Source organism: Dysidea avara, chromosome 9 (assembly GCF_963678975.1).
Source record: "Dysidea avara chromosome 9, odDysAvar1.4, whole genome shotgun sequence".
NCBI lineage: Eukaryota > Metazoa > Porifera > Demospongiae > Dictyoceratida > Dysideidae > Dysidea > Dysidea avara.
Genome location: NC_089280.1, coordinates 3,291,254 through 3,307,284, shown reverse-complemented (window position 1 = coordinate 3,307,284; position 16,031 = coordinate 3,291,254). Strand labels below are relative to the sequence as shown.

Here is a 16,031-nt window from a genome sequence, read left to right as displayed (position 1 = left end):
ATGTAATTTCTTTTGGCATGTATTACTAACTTAGTTACAATTTTGTAATTTATCACCATGCAGTGGGCTCATTGTAGAGTCTGCTCGACATGCAGGCTTAGAGGTTGTGTAGTAAGCCAATTATTAGCTCCCTTAAGCAGTTGTCAAGCTTATAAATCCATTGCACATTGTGGAGTGGGTTCCAACTGTTACCATACTTCATGCAGACGTCAGGGTAATAGACCAACTGAAGGAAGAAACAGTCCTTAATGAAGTGATTCTTTGTAACAAACCATGTTGTGTATATTTTGGCAACATTGACATAGTATATATACTTAAAAGCCCATGCAGTTTATACAAGCACCTACTTCTCCATGTGCAAGCACCAAATCAAATTGACATTAATTTGTTCATCTAGTTGATGGCAGTTGCTGTATCAAGAGAATATAGTAGTGGGGGCATATATGCAAAGCCATGCTAAAGAATTGCCCTGCGTAGTACCTTCAGGTGTGGTAATCAGCATCTCCAGATCAGAGATGAATGAGCTGGAGGTCACGGATCGGTAACAAGATTGTAGCAAATGAGGGGATAGATCAGTGTCACATTGTGTAAGGTCATCAAGGAATTAAAAACATTGTTCGCATAAACCATTACATTCATGGTAGCGTCTGCACTCCAGCCATTTATGCAGCTGCAACACACCTGCTATGATTGATTGATGATTGATTTATCCTCACAATTGGCATAGCCATTCTTCCTTACTGCATGGAGTGAACACACATCACATTACAAAATCCAACAAAGGAAAACAATTACAACTACAAAGAAAAACAAACCTAGACAAGACATGTACATAACAAGCTGATTACAAAGCTACAACTACTAGCCATACACATACAAGAAAAATAATGATCATAAATAGTGGTTGGGAAGTTGGAAAAGGTTGTTTGGCAATTCATTCCACCAATGTGACATGTGTCAAACCAGTGTTTTAGTGGATGCTAATTATAAATTACACAAGTCTGGATGAACATCTTGTTTCATAGCAGTGATTTTGTCCAAATAAAATTGATGGATTGATATTGTCATATATGCATGATGCAAAGGTGGTAAAAACTGCCTTGCCTCACCAGCTCACACATGTATAGCACATGCTAGGCCTAAGCTTGTCAATCGGATGACAAGCCACAAAGCTAAAAAATGCTTGGGAAGCAAAGGATTGTCACCACATCACCCAGGCTCCCTTTGCCTTTCCCTCAAACATCAATCTGGCAAATACATGAAAAGATTATTCATTCCTTTGGGTTGCTGCTTTTTATACAACACAGGTCTACAGCTGGATAATTCTAATAAGGGCCCCAATCTTCCATGGAGTTAACATTCACCTAATTATAATCTCTTTGGATTATCAGTTGGTTTATCACTGTTGAGCGTTAGCACAGTTAGAGCTATGGATACCAGGGCTGTCCCCTGACCTACTGCATGAAACAACCAGACAAGGTCCCTGAAACTACTTGTGGATGAAATCACTCTTAAAGAATTAATAAACTAAGTATTAAAGTCTGGAGGATGAGGCAATTCATATAAGGGAAAGGGAGGCCCAACTGAATTACTACCTTGTCAATGGAAGTTAGACAAATTAAAAACAGTGATGGCCGGAGGGCATTATCTGGAGCAACAAAGCATGAAAAAACCACTATACTAAATGGTCTATGTAATGACTCCAGGAATCAATTCAGGCCGGGGTTGATCAATTTTAATTTAACAGAACCACATCAGTTGAACAAGAGTACAGGACTTGAACCCCTACAGCTGCTAACTGCACTGTGCCTTCCTCTATCATATGAAATGGTGCATTCATATGATCTAGCTATATTAGCTTTGGTCCTAAAAAGCGGACAGTGATGAGAAATAAGGGAAAAATAATAATGGCCTAATGTGCCTTTTTTGACATAAGGGTGTTTCATCCAAATGCACAGAGCTACCGCAATACTTCTATTCCATCTGCATATAGATGTCATGAGCAACAGAAGAAGAGGGAGTATGGTGATAGTGTCCGTGAGGTGGAGTTGGCATCTTTCACTCCTTTAGTATTCTCACTGAACAACCGGGGGTATGGGCAAGGAAGCAGTCACTTTTTATCGCCGTTTAGCTGAATTACGTAACACCATGACTCTTGCGTGGCTTTGTTGTTTGTTGTCCTTTTCTCTTTTAAGATATGCAACTATGTGCATCCGGGGAAGCAGTTCCATCTCTTACAGATCATCTGATGCTTCCCTGGAACTGGGCCTTGTAAGTGGCCCTAGGGACTTTTATTGTCCCCATTTTTGTTGTTTCAGTTGTGTCCAGCACACATGCCTTTTGTGCTGGGGGTGGCAGGCGGGAATAAAAAAAAAAAATAATGGCCTAATCATGACATCCAGGCAGAGACTTGGCTTTCCCCATTACATAACTGATTAACTAAGTGTTAATAATCGTAATTTTTTTCACTGACTTGAGTGGAATTGACAATGTTGTTTGCTTTCTACATTTGTTGAGAGGAAAATACTCCCATTGTCATTACACGAGACTAGAAGTGTAGCCACGGCCACCTAAATCATAGTGCGCATTATAATTAATTTGCGTCACCCTGTATACTAGTCTCGCGTGCCAGACGGTTTGTGTGGGGGCGGCAAATAAACCGTCTGGTCACTGTTGCACACATTCCGGGACCACTGCCAGAATGTTGGTAGAGCCAATCAGATCGCTCCGCGGACTCTGTGACGAAACAAACACTAATAATTCAAATTCTTAGTGTAATAAAGAACTGAATCCGACTACAGATTACTTTTTCGAAAGTTTAACAACGCCATGGGTTTAGGATCTTTGTTTTCCTAGTACAGGGCTCTTAAAAGCGTTGGTATAAGAACGATTATGGTTCACTACGGATTTGTGAAACGGCGGAATTGTAGACAGGAGGACGTTCAGCAATGTTTTTAATACGTCACCAGGACAATACCAGTACAATTATCGTCTTAGTCTGCTCACAGAGGTGATTGGAACGATTATTACATCATCCTTGGCGCAAAACAATGCCGTGATGTAATTAATTGCATGCCAGTGAGTTCACGGAAAGTGTGCAACAGTGACCAGACGGTTTATTTCCGCCCCCACACAAACCGTCTGGCACGCGAGACTACCTGTATACTACAAAAGTGCAGTTGTTTTCTGATCTCGTTTCTGATGGTCTTCTCTTCTAAGTGGTCTCCTTATGACTTCATATGGCGAGCAGTTGATGGCTGTTAGTGAAGGCGAGCCTGTTCGTGTATATCCAGGTACGTAGTGTAAGTTTGTCCTCGAGTTTGTCATGTTCAACGAATCGACGAGCTTCATCTTCCTTTTAACGCCCAAAACTAACTTTAATGTCTTAGGAGATGTTAAATGTGATCAACTTTATGATTTAAGAGTATTAAATGTTTGACTGTATGTGTAAATTGTATTATATATGGTACTTCTCTTCTCAGTAGGTTGTACCAAGAGTCCATAATTGTATTGTATTAATGCTTTACAGTGACCAGCACTGAAGGTCTGACAGCAACATGTGCTGATGAGAGTCCTCTTATTATGGACTCTTGGTACAACCTACTGTACGTACCTGGGCATGTGTGACTGAAACCAGTTAGCATGATTCATACACATGTACAGGTACTTCTTTTCCATTAGATCAGTTACTGGTTGGCACTTATCCTGGCCACGGTGTGGGGACAGTACCATCAACGTCTCTTGAGCTTGGCACACTTGCACCCAACGATGAATATGGCTCGATGCACCTGGAAGCTGGTACTAGGGATATCAAACACAATGCCAGTCTCACATACCCTCCGCAGTATTTTGGAGGACCAGGTAATTGTGCAACTGTGTTGTATACTGATGTCAACGTATGGGTGATACTATCAGCTGGTTGTACTAGATTGACTGAGACAAACTTTTGACAGTTTTTATTGAGGTTATCATGTTTATTGAGAAGTGCAAACAAGGCAGAAATCCATGACAGTGTTTCAAATTGGACACCATAACTACATATGTGACCGGGCCTGCGATAATAGGGCATGTGGGCACATGATTTTTGCCTACTTTTTCACACTTTCATCACTCATAACATTTTGTACCATTATGCTATGGTATTGCAATTTTCAGCTCTTAGTAAGTATTTAATTGGTATCATGATGTAAGTTACAGAATGGAAAAATACATTTCCAATACTGAGATATGACCTGTAGAGTGATGGGGTGTAGTTTGTGCCCACATGCCCTGTTTTCACAGGCCCGGTCACATATTTCAATCCATATTTCCTGTTTCAATCCTGAGATTTCAGCTTTGTAATTTTACTCAAAGACCAGTTGTCGTGTGAAAATAGTGGTGTTTAATTTGACCAGATTTCAAATTTCCTACACTTCGATAAACAGTCATGCATTCACTGACCCCTTGAGTACAAACATGATGTTATAAACTACTACTGCATGTTGCATCTCTCAATCAGGAGCGGATCAAGAAATTTGCCATATGGAGGTATTCCTTTCTTTCTGATAACGATTAAGAGCAGATGTTTGTACTAGTTTATGTGGAGAATCAGGTTTAACTGTAGCTGCATACATTTATTTATTGACTGACCATACACTCTACTGCCTGTAATGGTATGTGACAAAGTAGAGTATAAGTGTGCTTATATAGGGTTGTACTGTATATAGCAGCAGAAAAAGTTTGTTAGGCAAACACTTTGTTTTGAGAAGAAATATGGTAAGTTTTAGCTAAACAGATTTGTATTGTATGAAAAGGTTTGGCAGGTTTCAATTTAGTGAAGTGTTGCAATTGCTTCCTTGCCAAAATATTCTCCAGCTGAATTTCCTGTATGAAGTATACAGTTGTAGTATCATCCATGTATTGATGTATCCATACAACAACTGTTTGTGCATGGCAGTGATTATGTTGCCGTCTTTCATGTAGCTGTGACTCATTCTGCCTCAGTCAGTCCATTTACTAATAAGCCTTTTCTGTCCATGAGTGAAACTAGCTATCAGCAGCAACAGAGAGTAAACGAGCGGCCAGGACAATTGCTGAGTGAGTTTCACCTCCTATTAAAAAGAATTTCTGATTCATTGGATCCAGAGCAAGTTAACAGCTTGTGTTATGTCTCAGTAGAGGCAGAGAAGGCTGGTATACGTAACAGAGAAGATTTCAGTGGGATAGTGTTGCTTGATTTCTTTCACAAGATGATGCTCATCACACCAAATAATTTGATTTACCTTACAAACCAGTTACATGCTATTGATAGAATGGACCTCTGCAGTCTTATTGACCAGTATAATGCTAGGATACATTCCCTCCAACGTGGTGAGATACCTGTGGAAGATCGTCCTCCGCCATATAACCCAGAGTTTGTATCAGGTACGTATTCATTGAATAAGAAAATATGTAGTTGCTCACAGTTTGATTTTTGGTATTGGCATATCCCCATGTCATCGCATGTTTATTGTATTTACTGTACATAGTACATTCTTTCCATAGCACCAGTTCATGGTCAACTTCAGCCTCATCCAGTTCATTGTGTGTCCAGTGCGAACACAACCCAGCCTATGGCTCCCATGCTGGGTAGTCTCAGTGAACAAAACAGTTATTCCCTGCCATTTCAAGTACAAGATGATGATAATATTGTATCTCAAAGGGAGTACAACCATCATATGCACAAAACATTCAACCGTTCACAAGTAATGAACAGGGTAGATAATGGATTTGAGTCACCATGTGGAGCAGTGACGTATCTGACTGATGAACAACTACTGAATAGACAATTGAAAGAACAAGTAGCTCGTTTACAGTCTAGACTGAAGGATAAAGAAGATCTAGTTGCTCGTCAAGGAGCGAGAATCGTGCAGCTAGAAGGCACAACTGATCGCCAGAGACACATAATTAATCACAAAAATGGATTAATTGAAAGTTTAATTGCATCTTGTCCTGTAGAGAAATACAGTATGAATAAGATTCCACACGGCATTGCTGTCATTATTAACAACTATGAATTTCACTCAGCTGATCGTTCCTCCGAGCCATTAGCAAATCGTCCTGGTTCATGTGCCGATGAAGAACATCTTCGCAGCACTATGGAATATCTCGGCTACGAAGTATGCATCCTTAGCAACCTCTCTGCACTAGATCTCACCCAACGACTTAAGCAGGTTGCCCTACAGAGTCATGAGAATTATGACAGTTTTGTGTGCTGTATCCTCAGTCATGGTGACCTTGGTGGTGTGTTTGGAGCAGATGGGAAACTAGTGAAGATTAATAAAATTGCCAGTCTGTTTAAACCCACTAAATGCCCAACACTAGCTGGTAAACCAAAATTGTTTTTCATACAAGCTTGTCGTGGTGAGACTGAAGACCCAGGATATGTCTTAGAGAAAGATGGAAAAGGAGATGAGCCATTTCGTAATTCCCTACCAAATGATGCTGATTTCTTGTTTGGTTATGCCACTCCACCAGGTAATGTGTCGTGGAGAAGTCGTCGTCATGGAACTTGGTATATCTCTAGTCTGTGTGAAGTTCTTCATAACCATGCCCTACAACGAGACTTGCTTACTATGTTAACCATTGTTAACTATAAAGTATCGGAAGCTTTTACTGATCAAGGATACAAGCAGTGTCCTGCACCAGTAACTCTACTCCGTAAACAAGTGTGGTTCTTTTCAAGGTCCACAGAATGAAATTTTCCTTTGCTTAAAGATTATTACTTTTGTGTTTTTTTTTGTGATGTAGTTCGTAATTTGTCACTTCATTAATTTGTTGTTTTTGTATTCAATTTTTGTTTTCTTTGTGGTGATCTATCCTCTTGTTCTTTTGTCAAGTAGATGTATAGTTTTCCTTGTCAAGTTTTTTTTTTTTTTTTTTTGTAATTTTGTTAGTGCTGTATGTAATTTTGTTAGTGCTGTATGTAGCCTGTGAGTAACTTATCATGTGTTGTGTTGTTTGTTCTTAATTTGTCACCAGGAAGAGCAGCTTTGGCTGATTTGCCTAGATTGTGAAAACTGATTGTTTGATTTTTGTAATTTTGCGAACATTCAGTTTTTGTATCATTTATATGTGGTACTACTACACATGTTCAAATGTGGAGTGAAGATGAAGACAAAGATGTGTTCTTTAGAGGAAAGAATACGACAAAGTCAAGGAGTGTCTGTACATGTGTTACTTGTTAATACCTCTCATTCCAACAGTGTTGGTGAAAATTTTCATTGTTACAATGTGTTTACACAAACTCATTTATTGACTATCATCAAGTCTTACCATTACATGACTAAAGTCTGTAGCTACTAGAGTGCAGAAAAGATCCTACACTACAGTTAAAAATCATTGTACTTGCTGGAAATATATCGTGTGAGCTGATAAATATGAAATCATGTAAGTACTAAACTAAATATTCAAGTACCAAAGTCTGTAACACATATCCACATATTTGTAGAGCTGTGAACTTGGACAGATCATAACCGTTTACCGGGCGAATCATTACTGCCGGTTATGTTAAATAAATTTTACAAAATTTTCTCTAATTTTTATGCTGGACTTAATGTTTAAGCTACGTGTACCTTAAATTAATTATAGTTGATTTTTCTTGTAGTGGCCAAAGTAATAGGCAACTATCAGACATGGGACCAAGTACATGAGTACTTATACTTAAGTACACTTAAGTACAAATTTGAAAGTACTTGTACTTTACTTAAATACTTTCTTAATTTCCCCCATGTACTTGTACTTATACTCAAGTACTTCACTAAGTACTTGTATGTACTTGAGTACTTAAAGTACTTTTAAGTACTTGTAAGTATTGCAAACATTGTACGTAGTTTGTGCACAGTGGGTGTACAATGAGAATAACAAAATTGTATGAAGGTGCAATTTACAACTACTTGCGATTCTTCTACTGCCTTCCCCAACCATACTATGTATCATGTTGCCACGATTAATGATGTCATAGCTTTCTAGCAAACAAAAACAATGCTGCTGTTCAAGGCAGTGCATTTTAAGAGTTTAAGAGAGAGAATGGTTGACAAAAACCTGAAAGTATCAACCCCTCTAGGCACACTTACATACTACAATACACTGAATACAGTGTATATTTTACTACAGCAAAATGTACTTGTACTTTACTTAAGTACTCTCTTGATTGCTGCTGGAGTACTTGTACTTGTACTTGGAGAATTCAAAAGTACTTATACTTTACTCAAGTACTTTTAAATGTACTTGGCCCCATGTCTGCAACAAGTCATTTTACGTAAAGCTGAATCCTACAGCAAGTGTGATATTGATGTTGAAGAATGAAAAGTTTTTCCAAACCGTACATTTTGAGTGAAAATATTAGGGGTCGGTTATCCAGTTATGAGAAAAAAAATAGCTGATAACTGAATTGATAAAAATAACTGGTTGGTCAAGAGTCACAGCTCTACTTATTTGTTTCAACTCTAGTGTGTGTGTGTGCATGCGTCCATGTGTGTGTATACGTGCGTCATGCAGTAAAACCAGAAATGTTGAAACTTATGTACTTCACGAATAAAACTTTTATGAATTGTAGTTTGCACTTTCATAAAAAGACGTAATCTCAAAACTGTAAAAGTTGTCACACAAATTTTTTACGTTATGAGTGTACAGTGGACCTCTATATCTTTACCATCCAATGTAATTTTACTGAGGTTATCCTGTAAAATTAATAACGGTACTAGTGGTTATAGAAACTGACTATTGTAGTGAGGTTACTGCACAGTGTCCTTTATTCAGAGGGTTCAGGTTCAACTGTAATGACTGTATGTGTTATGTATGTATGATAATTGAGTTCACATTGTCTGCTTTCTTTGTTTTTTCTAGCATAGAAGATTAGCTGTGTTACAGCACTTGATTTCAAGATTTAGTGATCTAATGTGATTGATTTTCTGGTATTCCTTCAGAGCGAATATATCTTGGTACCTTTTACTAAAGATTTCTGTGGAGGAGGACACATAATGAGTATGTGTTCTTACAAAGAGGACACTCAGGCACATGCCTTTCTCCTAATATAATACACATAACATTAATTCTTGTTTAAGTTTCTCACTTTGTTTTGTAGGCCAGGCAAACTAGGTTGTTTCTCATCTCTACCCACGTACTTTTTACTCTAGCTACCACTTTGAATATCATTATTACTGCTAGTAGCTAATCACACGCACATAGTGTTTTGATGTGTGTATCTTATCTATTGCAACTGCTCAACAATGGTAACAGTGAATAGTGAATAAAATCCCAATTTTTGTGGATGAGAAACAAGCAATCAAAGTTGCCTGGCCTTAATGTGTACGTGTAACTATGTCTATACTACCCCAGTATGTGTACGTCTTTTTAGTTTATTTGTTTTTGTAATCTGTCTTGCATGTTGTATGTTGTACAAATAGCTTTTTATTCCCAATTCCCATGAATATTTTTACATATAGCTAATTGGTGTAAATTTTTGGAGTTACATTGTTGTACTAGTAATTAAAAATGACCACACGGTTTGTAGAGGCCCCCGTGTACGCTCGGGTGGTAAACAATTTAACGTATATGGGATTTCCCCTTCTAGTTACGATCACGTGCACCCGACAGGGTTTGCCTAGGTTCTTCTCGTTTGTGTGCTGTTGACTGATTCATCACGTTGTTATCATCATGAACGATGAAGGGAGTTCAGGTAGGTGTACAATGTATGGATTCTTAATTGTGATTTCACCATATATGATGCAAACCCGAGTATGCGAACAGCATTTGAACTCGACCATTTTAACTTTAGTTACTCTAAATGTGTATGTGGTAAATATAAAAACTATACTGGCAGGTTTTCGGCCGCTTGGGACACATTCCAGTTATAGTGCTGAGACAATCCCTTCCGCCCCTCTTGAATTGAGCGAAAACCACTACACACCCAACGTGATTCACCTAGTGGCTGGTACCAGGGACACTTGTCAAGGAGGTAGCACTAAGGCACTGCAGTATGGACAAGGACCAAGTCATGGTATGTAGCTATTAATGATGTATACTCGTACAGTTATTAAATGCATTTATCAATGTTTTGCCCTACTACTATGACCATGGGGAGAGGTTGGGATTTGAATACTAATTCCCATTATTTTCCATGCTGAATCCATGATATTCCCATTACCCACCAGTGAAAGACCACGAGAATAGTAAAAGACCACAGTTTCGTTTTAATGCTGGAAGGTGTAGCTACCAAGTGACACTAAAGTGCTTCTTTGCTTCATGTTTGGCTTGGAGCGATATCACTCAAACATGTCTTTTATTAACAGCTTGCTTGCACATGTATAGAAGACAACACATGAGTTTTACCGGAATATAGCAGAAGAAATAGAACTTAAAAGTGACCAGATCTGCAAAACTCCGACACAATTGTATAAGTCAGCATAAAGCATTGAATACAATGGGTGAGATACTTGCGTACTTTCGTAAAATTTTGAACGCTTTGTTCTTAGTAAAGAAAAGGCCTAACAATAAAACCCTGGATATCATCATATTCGCCTGCTCAAGAGGAGTTTGAAAATCTTTGTTTCATTGCAGTAGATACAAGGATACGAAGTTATGGGCGTTTGTTTACATAACATTGAAACGATAGTATTTCTTCACTAATTTCGCCTTTGTATGTAGTGATGAAAGGAGATACATGGAAAAACGTACCCAGGAATTTATCTCCGTGTGTTACTGTGCTTGTAAGTTACAACCTTTTTAGTAAGTGCCTTTAATATATTTTGTCTATACTTGCTGTACAAATCGATTCTTCTGTTGTTACTACTTTGTAGGACTGTAACTACCAAAATTTTTGGCATATGAGGTGGAAACTTTGCCAGAGCATACATTGGCTAAGTAGATTACAAATATTTAATAAACAGGAATTTGAAAAAAGTGTGATTGAGTCAGGTTTTTACATATCTGGTCACTAATCCCAGTGTTTGAAAGAAAAGATGTGAGTGTGTTTATAGAATTCAATAAGCTATTGGCTTTGGTATAAAAAAAACCGCTACCTGCAGGCTCGTACTCAGGGAGGTTCGAGGAAATTTTATTTTTACTGTAAAACAATCTTTTCAACTAATCTGTGTTTTAGTATTCATTACACGGCCTTCCATGGCTTCTACCAGCTGAACCACATGTGGCTTCCAGGTATTAACCATAGCGCTTCGAGGTTATCTGTAAATAGAAACCACTTTAATGATGCATGAAGACAGACAGTGGTTTTGCTCAGTATAATGTACAACGCAAGTTTTATAATTGGATACATACCATGCAGGACTACTGGTTTGGACTGCTGCTTTTTGCTTTCTCACTGGCAGTTTATTTTTTCTTTATCACTAAGGCTTCTATTATTCTACTTCAGTATCTTAATAAGGCCATCCATCAAGCCATCCGTGACCATACTGCACTGAGAGCTACTATTATTATTTTGATTACTTCCAATCGCAATTTGTTAAATATTTTCTAATACGGAAGAGTCCCAAATAGCAATGATAAACACCAGACTGGATGGACACTGTGACTGATAGACTGTTAACTATAACAACAACTATAACACAAGTAAGCCTGGCTTGTTGCATTCAATGATATGAATTCTAAAGTGTCAAGTGTGTGAGTGTGTCAGTTGTTTTCTTATTATGGATGATAGCTATGTTTGGACAATGGTGAAATGTAAGGTTTAGTTAATAGCTGAAATGAATGACCCTGAGCAGTCTTAGAAATGATGGAGTGTACATGCCCTACAACCATTTTTGTTTGCATTAGTGTGTGATGGGCCCATGTCGAGAATTTGTGTGAACACAATGATGTGTGAGAAGTTTATTTAATCAGTACATGCATTTCTGTATTTAAGCAATTTGAGGCTATTCTCAGGACATTGAATATTAAACCTTTCTCAGCTGACCTGGGACAAGTCAATTCCCTCACTAATCCCCCACATCTGTGTTCATGTTGGGCAAGACATTGATAGGTGTATAATTTTACAGTAGGCAGAATCTTGGGACAAACAAAATGTTCTATTTATCAAAGTGTACATGTGCTGATTTCATGGGTCTTATTCTCAAGTGTCTGAATTACACAGGTAGCTACAGGTTCTTGTTTTTGTGGTGTCCACATTAATGGGATCCTCTATATAGAACTATATAGTTCATTTCAGTTTTCGTATTGTTCAAAAAGATGTAAACTACATAATGATGTGTTCAGGACCAAAGTTTAGGAGTACAATACCGCTCAATGCAGTGTTGCCTTGTGAGAGTGTGAACGATTACAAAACTCACTATTCAAAAGGCATGGCACCTGTTTTGCTTGTATTTATCCCATTTTGTTTGGGATGAATATCCACGAGTACCATGCCCTTTAATTAACAAGTTTTTTAATTGCTCGCACACTCACGAGATGATGTTGCATTTGAGCAGTACTGTAACTACCTCAATATATATATATACCTAGAGTTTATTTTTCAAATATTTGTGGCATTTGTTATTTTTCAGTGGATCAGCACATATTGTGTACTGTCATATTTAATGTTTAATGTTGGTATGTATATAATGTATGTTTTGTAGCCCAGACCTTTCCAAGCCACTTTCAATGGACTTCATCAAATGGTTCACTTAAACAAAACTATCCTGTACCAGTACAGATGTATGATGATGATCCACGAAGATCTAATGCTGTCCCTGGTAATGAGCACTCTCTGATATTTCCACATGAAGAGTCTTCAACAGGTTTGGAACCAGCACACATGCATGCTCACATGCACGCACACGCATGCACGCACGCACGCACACACACTACACAGCTGAAACTGTTAAGATTACACGATTACTTCTCTTCATATAGCAGTATATCAGGCTCATCAGTTTTGGGGTACAATCAGACAGCAACAGACCAACACAGTAAGCACTACACCACTTGATAATGCTTATCGTCATTTGCTAAGAAAAATTATAAAGTCACTAAGCACAGAAGAAGTGGAAGACTTGTGCTTTATCTCAACAGAAGCAAATTCATCTTCTGTGCGCAACAAGGCTAACTTCAGTGGAATGGTTTTGTTTAAATTCTTCGAACAGCGTATGCTAATCTCTGCTGAAAATTTGGAGTACCTCCAAAATCACTTGAAGAACATCTATCGAATGGATTTGTGCCATTTAATTGATGAATACAATAACAATCATTTAAGAGGGCCATCCTTTTCACATAGTGTACAATTGGCAGAGCCACTCCCACAATCATCACAATTAAAATTCAACCCATCACCAACTAATGTAGGACCACATCCGTCATCATCTGTAGGGTCACGCCCACCACCGTTTAATCCGGAATATCATGATAAAAGTAAGTGTATATGTTATCTTTATGTAAACCAAATTAACTACATGTTGTGGGTGAGTGCTGTACTTATGCAGGCATGTACTATTATATATAACCAAAAATACTTTTTAATACCAGCCCAATCACAACTACCCCAACACGATCCAGTCCAATACACCCATCCAGAGCAGATTAACACCAGCGATCATCAGCAGGAGTGTTCCTACCCAACTCAAGAAGAAGGTGATGAAGAATTCAAATCACAACAATCTTTGCAGACTGACAATCTTATTTTTCACAATGGAGCGATGCATACTCATAGTAGTAGTGAACAACTATTCCAGCAGAACAAAGAGCTGCATATGAAATTGACAATTAGTAATAATGAAATCTGTGTTCTTTCAAAGAAGAATGATCAGTTGCAACAATCATTGCAGCAAATACGGAGTGAACTGAACACTGAGAGAGAGATGTCACAACAACAAGTGAACAATCAAAAGCAAATACACAAACATTATTTGGCACAGATTGAGAAATTATGTGCTCAATTGCAAGGCAAGTCGGGTCCAGTAGCAGAGAGGTATCCAATGTGCAAACACCCACATGGTATTGCATTAATTGTCAACAATTACGAGTTTTCCTTCACACATCATGTTGAAAAAGCGTTACCAAACCGTGAAGGGTCATTGGTTGATGAAAATAATCTCTGTGTCACTTGGGAATACCTTGGTTATAAGGTGCAAGTCTTGAAGAACCTCAAAGCCTCAGAGTTTACTCGTGAACTAATGCAGGTTGCTCTGCAGAGTCATGAGAATTATGACAGTTTTGTGTGTTGTATCCTCAGTCATGGCTACCTTGATGGTGTGTATGGTACAGATGGGGAACTGGTAAAGTTTAATGATATTGTTAAACTGTTTAAAGACAACTTCTGCCCAACACTAGTAGGCAAACCAAAGCTGTTCTTTATCCAAGCCTGTCGAGGAGATAACAAAGATGAAAGAGTTTATGAACAGAAAGATGGGCCAGACAAGATTAAAAATTCTCTACCAAGTGAAGCTGATTTCTTTTTTGGTTATGCTACTCCACCAGGGTATGCCTCATGGAGAAGCCGTGAATATGGTTCCTGGTACATTTCCAGTTTGTGTGAAGTTCTTGTGGACAATGCTCCACAGCAAGATCTCCTCAGTATGTTAACCATGGTTACCAACAAAGTGTCAGAAGCCTATACTAAGGAAGGCTACAAGCAATGTCCTGTCCCTGTTTCTCAGCTTCGCAAGAAGGTTTTGTTCTTCGGAAATTGTTAACAATTTGCAAAAATAAATTTTTCATTTTGTATTTCATGTTTGTACTTTAATTAAAATTACCACATCTGGTTTGCAATGTTATTGTATGCACACACATACTGTATATATCTTTCAAGTGTGTATATAAATAAGCAACTTATCTCGCATATGGGTGGGGTGGATACAGGTACTAATTGCAATGTGATTAAATAAGTTCCCTTACAATACAGGTTCAATTAAGAACTGTAGTTAGTAGCTATGTATGTTGACTGGCAGTTTCAGAACTGTTTATACAGAATTTTGTGCAGTTTTGTCAGGTTACTGAAAATTATTAATAGCTGTCATATGTTTGAAACTGGTAGTATTTTTATTTATTGCATATGGTTTTTACCTATAGCTAGTGGCCACATGTACATGTCCTCTACCTCTGCTGAGATCAGATGATTACCACAGCACAGTCACATGCCTGATGTAATCGCTTATACAGTTCAAATCACTGTAATAGTGTTATAGTGATTTGAACTGTATAGAGATTTTGCTGATTAGCTGATATCAAAATTTACATAATGGCCGATACCGATAATCGATCCAATGGTTATGCTTGTCCGATAATCAATTCAATAGTTATGCTTGTACCAAAGTTTCACATGTAATGTTGCCATTTTAAAACTTCATTAATTTTTTTGTTATGAAAGCAATAACATCAGGGTGAATATAATTAATAGGCTAAATAATCTGCTAATAATTACCGATACCAATATTGCTGAAATTTGGCCGATAAACTGATTTCTGATCATTCACTGATTCATCAGTGCATCACTAGGCTTTGCCCATCAACTGTAGGAAGTTCTAGATTTTTGTGATGACTTCTGCTGGTATCTTCCTTCTCCAAAATGAAAATAAGAGGGGTAGCTGTGTTCAACCAGAAATTCTGTATCCGACTAGCTGCTCTGTCTGCTATCCATGCTGGTGGTGGTAAGTTCGCTGATACCGCAGGGCCAAAACTGGGCACATCTTATCAAGAGTACATAATATTTATATGGGTCTAACTTGAATGCATTCACCAAACACCCTGGGTAAAGTAACAGCTCAGCCTTTTGTGAGAACAAAGGCTTTGCCCTCATCAACATAAATCAACACCAATCAACGGTTCTCTATTTCCAATGAAGGTGATGATTTGATTAAAGATGAACTTTGGTGAACTTTATCCAGGGTTTTTGTACAGGCCATACTGAATACTGAGAGTTAGATACTCTCTCCCATATAAATATTATGTAGCCTTGATCTTATCCATAGGAAATCCAGACTACCATTCACCTTATTAGCCTTTGTCACCCAGTTGTTAAACAACACCTCCAAGAAAGGGGCAGCCGCTTCAGAGATTGGGACGAGTGGATGATGTTGCGTTTTGAC

The 16,031-nt window shown here is 38.1% G+C and overlaps 1 protein-coding gene across 3 annotated transcripts; it reads left to right on the top strand.

Moving 5' to 3' along the window:
* The first annotated feature begins 3,137 nt into the window (after positions 1 to 3,137).
* LOC136266020 (caspase-8-like) lies at positions 3,138 to 14,778 on the top strand. Of its 3 annotated transcripts, none has more exons than XM_066060977.1 (6): positions 6,738 to 7,407; positions 9,616 to 9,697; positions 9,842 to 10,018; positions 12,588 to 12,749; positions 12,865 to 13,359; positions 13,474 to 14,778. In XM_066060977.1, exons 2-6 carry the CDS (start codon positions 9,676 to 9,678, stop codon positions 14,637 to 14,639), a joined length of 2,022 nt encoding a protein of 673 aa, XP_065917049.1. In that variant the 5' UTR covers positions 6,738 to 7,407; positions 9,616 to 9,675; the 3' UTR covers positions 14,640 to 14,778. The 3 variants fall into 3 exon arrangements, with proteins under 3 accessions (XP_065917050.1, XP_065917049.1, XP_065917047.1); XM_066060975.1 differs by having other exon boundaries at positions 6,739 to 7,407; positions 9,593 to 9,697; XM_066060978.1 differs by lacking the exons at positions 9,616 to 9,697; positions 9,842 to 10,018; positions 12,588 to 12,749; positions 12,865 to 13,359; positions 13,474 to 14,778 and adding exons at positions 3,138 to 3,293; positions 3,682 to 3,861; positions 4,963 to 5,403; positions 8,866 to 9,490 and having other exon boundaries at positions 5,524 to 7,407.
* Positions 14,779 to 16,031: the final 1,253 nt, after the last annotated feature.

Coding starts and splice junctions, on each gene's coding strand:
- LOC136266020 (XM_066060977.1), top strand. CDS start 9,676: ATGAACGATGAAGGGAGTTCAG. Junction 9,698..9,841: donor GAACGATGAAGGGAGTTCAG/GTAGGTGTACAA, acceptor CTATACTGGCAG/GTTTTCGGCCGCTTGGGACA. Junction 10,019..12,587: donor TGGACAAGGACCAAGTCATG/GTATGTAGCTAT, acceptor TATGTTTTGTAG/CCCAGACCTTTCCAAGCCAC.